The following is a 4,744-nucleotide window of genomic DNA, read 5'->3' as shown; positions in this document are numbered from 1 at the left end:
AATTGCACTGTTGAAATTTGAGAAATATTGCTTTTATTTTGCAGAAACCTATAATGGAAACGCAGCTAGCAATATGCTGCTGCAGGTTCGTGAGGCCCATGGTTGTGTTGGAAAAATGCCTGGGATGCTCCGGCAGAACTTTGCAGACCTAAAACCATAGTGCTTATAATGAACCTAAGTATTGTATGTCCTTCACAGATGCTGCGTGTTAAAGAGCATCTGCATCAGATGCTCTGGGGCTACATATATATGGAATATAAAGGGTGGAAATAATCTCCACACAGTAAACCTGGGTTGCAATGGAACCAACTGTTCTGTGGGGATGATTTTATAGAACACATCTGAACACAGTTTCACACAGTCAAAAACACAGTTTATTGTCACAATTACACATGCAAACATCAAGTCCTATATTGTCTAAGGGATCTTTTCTTGTTTCAGGGTTAAAAAGAGGGTGGAATCTAACCCAGGGTCTGTCGCTATGCAACACCAATGGAAACTTCGCCTTGTGATGTCACTCATATGTGAAGAGAACATACCAATGTTCTGTGTTCCGTTAATTTATTTTTAAGCTCTAACAAGACAGATAACTTGAAAATACACGTGTTGGATCTGTTTTTACTCGTTCTTGACTTTATCAAACGTGAAACTTCATACAAGTCATCATACAAGGATAGTATGCGGAACAAACAGGAAGGTTTTACTGCAGCTATCAAGAAAGATCAAGGTAAGCAATGAATCCATGCTAACAACTTAAAATGAATCATGAAAATTTTCAGTATATTATTTGTCAGGGACTAGAGGGGAATTCTATTAATTTGCACCTTAAGATGGACTTGAATTGTAGGACAGGAACTCCTGATATGTTATCATAAAATGTAAAGAAAAGATAGAAATTCACACTTAAGTTTGACATTCCTTCTGTTTTTGGTTAAACTCTTTTAAACAAATTTTTAAACCTCCTTATTTCATCCCCACAACTTTTGCTGTAAAAGAAATAAAAGAGCCATAATATGAAACTAACAAGTAGGCTAACTCCATAAATCAACGAGCGACAGCCAATGACAGCTTAGTGGTTTTATAAAGGTTAGAAAAACTATTTAAAATTCACACAAGTTTGGATTTATGTGTTAAACTGAGATGTTGACTTAAAAATATGCACCTGTGATAGCTTTTTAAAAAGAAACTATAGTAAGTTTATCAGATACTAAATATTAAATAGTAATTCAGGATATTTCTGTAATACACTGCAATTTTTTCTTGCTCTGATTATGTGTCCCTGATCTAAGACTGTAGTGATACAAAACTGGGTTGGTGGCCCGGGAGAGAGATCATACACCCCATATCATACACACCACATATACAGGGCACTGTGGGGCAGGTGGAGGCAGTGGGTTTGGCTGAGGGGTCCCCATTGCAGGATCCCTCGGTGAAACCCTGCAACTGCCTGCCCCACTAGATTTTAATCCCAACCTAGACATCAATATACATTTAAGGCCTCGGGGGGGACGGGCACATGGGCTGTCTGTGGGCGGACAGGAACCACCGAGGTGGTAAAGAGGGGTTTCTGGGGGCAGACTGGCCTTGGTGTTAGGTTGCCACAGCCCTCGGTGGTTTTGCCTGGGGGGGTCGGGTTCCGTCAGGCTCCGTCGGTCTCCATCGGGCTCCGTCAGGCTCCGTTGGGCTCCGTTGGGCTCCGTTGGGCTCCGTTGGGTTCCTGGGCGGGGTTCTCCTGGGTGGGATAGGTGGTCCTTGGACCTGTGGGGTGCCAGGCCTGTGCCGCAGTACCTGGCGCCAGGTGCCCGCTGGGCCTGCTCACCGTCGCCCTGTGCTGCCCGCTTGCAAGCAAACATTTCCTCCTTGTTGCATGGCCACACACACATGTTCACAAACGTGCTCGTCTCTCCATCTGCTTCTGACTAGATGTTGCTGATGTTTGTGTGTTGGTACGTTTGTCTACAAGTATGTTTGATGACTGTTGTACTTTTTCATACCATCATTATCCTATTTTCTTTATGTAACATGTAGTACTGTGGTAGTATATATTGTTTTTTGAGATGCCTAGACAACTTTATTTTCACATTTTAGTCCTGTCCATTTCTCCTTTTTTTTCTCTTTTCCTCTATCTCCCTGTCAGGTTTGGCACTGACATACAAAAACTAAAGAAAATAAGATTACAAAAAAAATAATAAAAATATCAAGGGCAGCCATGTATATGTCTCCCTATGTAGAGCAAATCTGTCAAGCAAAATATGGCACACAGACCACTGTTCTGTATGTTAGGATGCTGGACAGGACAGGGTAGAAAAAAAATCTCTTCTAAGCTCTTATAATCTCTCTGATCTCTTATAATGATAAATTTAAAACAAACTAACATATTTTGTTATTTTTCTTATTTGTAAAAGGGAATAGAACCATGACCCTCCCCGGTCCAGTGTCTGGAGAGGATGGGAGGACCAAATCAACCAAGAGGAAAGCCATTCCTCATCATCAGAGTCCTTCAAAAAGGTCAAGGCTTTCTGAAGTGGATGGACCATCATCAATCTCTCAAAACGAGTTCAATAAAGGGAACAAGAAAAGAAAATGGGATGAAGAGGAAGAAGAGGAACCATCAAGAGCACCCAAGAAGCCAAAAGGACTTCCAGGTCTAGTCCTGAATGATGACACAACATCCTCCTTAAATATCTGTAAGTTTACCCATTTTTGTTAAGTTTTAACTGTGTGTTTGTTTTAGATGTTGTAAATTAATGTTATGATGTTCAATAACTGACACATTTATTTAAAATAATAGAAATTCAGACAAATAAATCATTTTGTGCCTGCCAACATGCTAACATTTATGTATGTTACTCTCATTCATAGACTCCTGTAGCAACATTTCAGAAAGTTGCAAATCTGAGGTCTGCTGCAAGAGGAAAGCCTTCAGCACAGAGGAAGCAAGGAAGAAAGTGGAAAGAGCAGAAGCCCAAAGAGGTCAGTCATTCCTGATTTATGATGCATTTAGCTCCATGCTAGCCATTTATAACATACATTTTCATAGATTAATAATTATAGTTTATATGACTAACTTATAATTTAAATTATTCTGATGGATTGTAAAACTAACTATGTTTGTGTTCTTAGCTGAATTTGAGGCAAAATATAAAGAAGAGGGTCCTATCTGCAGTGGAGGCTTTGGATCAGTGTTTGCAGGCTACCGGAAAGAAGATAATTTACCAGTATGTCTCACTCAAACAGTCTCAGTCAAATTACATGCTCTATGATTAAGAAATTCTAACCAAAATCTTGTTTGTATCTTGAAGGTGGCGATCAAACACATACCAAATAAAAAAGTGTTGTACGAACATACTGACCAGGACGGCAATGAGCTTTCTGCAGAGGTGGCTGTCATGAAAAGGCTGGAATCTGCAACAACCAACTCAGTGGGGAAGTCAGCCCCAGTGGCCCTGCTGGACTGGTATGAATTGAAGCAAGAGCTGATTCTTGTGCTGGAGAGACCAGTTTCTGCCGTGGATCTCTTTGAATACAGGGCAGATCATGGAGGTACACTACTAGAGGATGAGGCAAAGGTAAGTACACGGTTAGGATCATTGTCAATTTTGGTGTTTTAGAGACATTTTCAGACATTTTTATTTGCATTAATACTGTCTAAGGTCAAAGTAGTGGAGAGCCATGAAACACATCACACAACTTTGTTCATTTCAAACTTTCTAACCTCTGTTTTTGTCTTGTTTAGGTTATAGTAAAACAGCTGATTAATGCAGCTATATACCTCCAGGAGAACTGCATTTTCCACAGAGATATCAAACTGGAAAACATTCTCATTGAGACGGATTCAGATATCCCACGAGTTCGTCTTATTGACTTTGGAATGAGCTGCATTTACAAAGAAAACACAGAGTTCAACAAATTTTGTGGCACAGTGACTCACATCCCTCCAGAGGCCTTAGCCCAGCATACTCACAGCGCCATCCCCACAACAGTGTGGCAGATAGGGGTGGTCTTGTTCGAAATCCTGCACACCAAAGACTTCCTGTCTAACAGGTTCATCCATAAAACACTCAGGATCAGTGAAACGCTTCCCGAAGGTAAGACAAACACTCATACACACATTCATTCATTGCACTTTGCTCCCCGCTGAACCACTGAAATGCTAACCATTGTTGTTCTTGTCTTTCATGTCTTCTAGAATGTCAGGATTTCCTGAAAAAATGCCTTACAATAGATCCAGAGAAACGTCCCACTCTGGAGGATCTACGAAGCCACCCATGGCTCACCTAAAACAGACATCACACAAACACTGCGGTCATTGTCCTCCTCCGAGGATCACCTGGCATGTCACTGGGCCCAGTGATGACATCAGAAGTGTTCGTAACCATGTTTCTGACAAATCATGTAAAATACATACAAACAGACACATTATTTTAAAATCCGCAGAAATCAACATGGTAACTAGGTGGTGCTATAGTGTTTTTTATGTACTAACATGTTCAGGTTGAGAACTTGTCAAATCAAATCAGATTTGATGATTTGATATTAACTTTGTAGTCGAAGCAGAACGGCAACTTTGTCACCATCATCCCCCATGGGGTATGGTATGACTTGTCCAGGGACTGATACTCCTCTCCAGCCACTGTTCCCAACTCCTCAGTAAGAAAAATAGCTATTGGCTGTCCTAAAAGTCCCTAATTAGCATAATCAGCCTAGTACATATAGTTGTAATGGATGCTGCCATAAAGATAGA

At 40.7% G+C, this 4,744-nt stretch overlaps 1 protein-coding gene across 1 annotated transcript; it reads left to right on the top strand.

Moving 5' to 3' along the window:
* Positions 1-2,416: 2,416 nt before the first annotated feature.
* On the top strand, positions 2,417-4,281 carry LOC121647540 (serine/threonine-protein kinase pim-1-like). The gene is made up of 6 exons (XM_041997059.1): positions 2,417-2,687; positions 2,863-2,973; positions 3,124-3,218; positions 3,303-3,569; positions 3,737-4,088; positions 4,190-4,281. The coding sequence occupies exons 1-6, from the start codon at positions 2,417-2,419 to the stop codon at positions 4,279-4,281; spliced, it is 1,188 nt and encodes a 395-aa protein (XP_041852993.1).
* Positions 4,282-4,744: the final 463 nt, after the last annotated feature.

This window comes from Melanotaenia boesemani, chromosome 10 (assembly GCF_017639745.1).
Source record: "Melanotaenia boesemani isolate fMelBoe1 chromosome 10, fMelBoe1.pri, whole genome shotgun sequence".
NCBI lineage: Eukaryota > Metazoa > Chordata > Actinopteri > Atheriniformes > Melanotaeniidae > Melanotaenia > Melanotaenia boesemani.
Note: the sequence above shows the minus strand (reverse complement) of the source record. Positions and strands in the feature narration are given on the sequence as shown.

What these genes read in the sequence shown, in the direction of transcription:
- LOC121647540 (XM_041997059.1), top strand. Translation starts at nt 2,417, where the DNA reads ATGACCCTCCCCGGTCCAGTGTCTGGAGAGGATGGGAGGACCAAATCA. An exon ending in AAGAGCAGAAGCCCAAAGAG is followed by an intron (nt 2,974 to 3,123) that starts GTCAGTCATTCC and finishes TTGTGTTCTTAG; the next exon opens with CTGAATTTGAGGCAAAATAT. An exon ending in CAGTGAAACGCTTCCCGAAG is followed by an intron (nt 4,089 to 4,189) that starts GTAAGACAAACA and finishes CATGTCTTCTAG; the next exon opens with AATGTCAGGATTTCCTGAAA.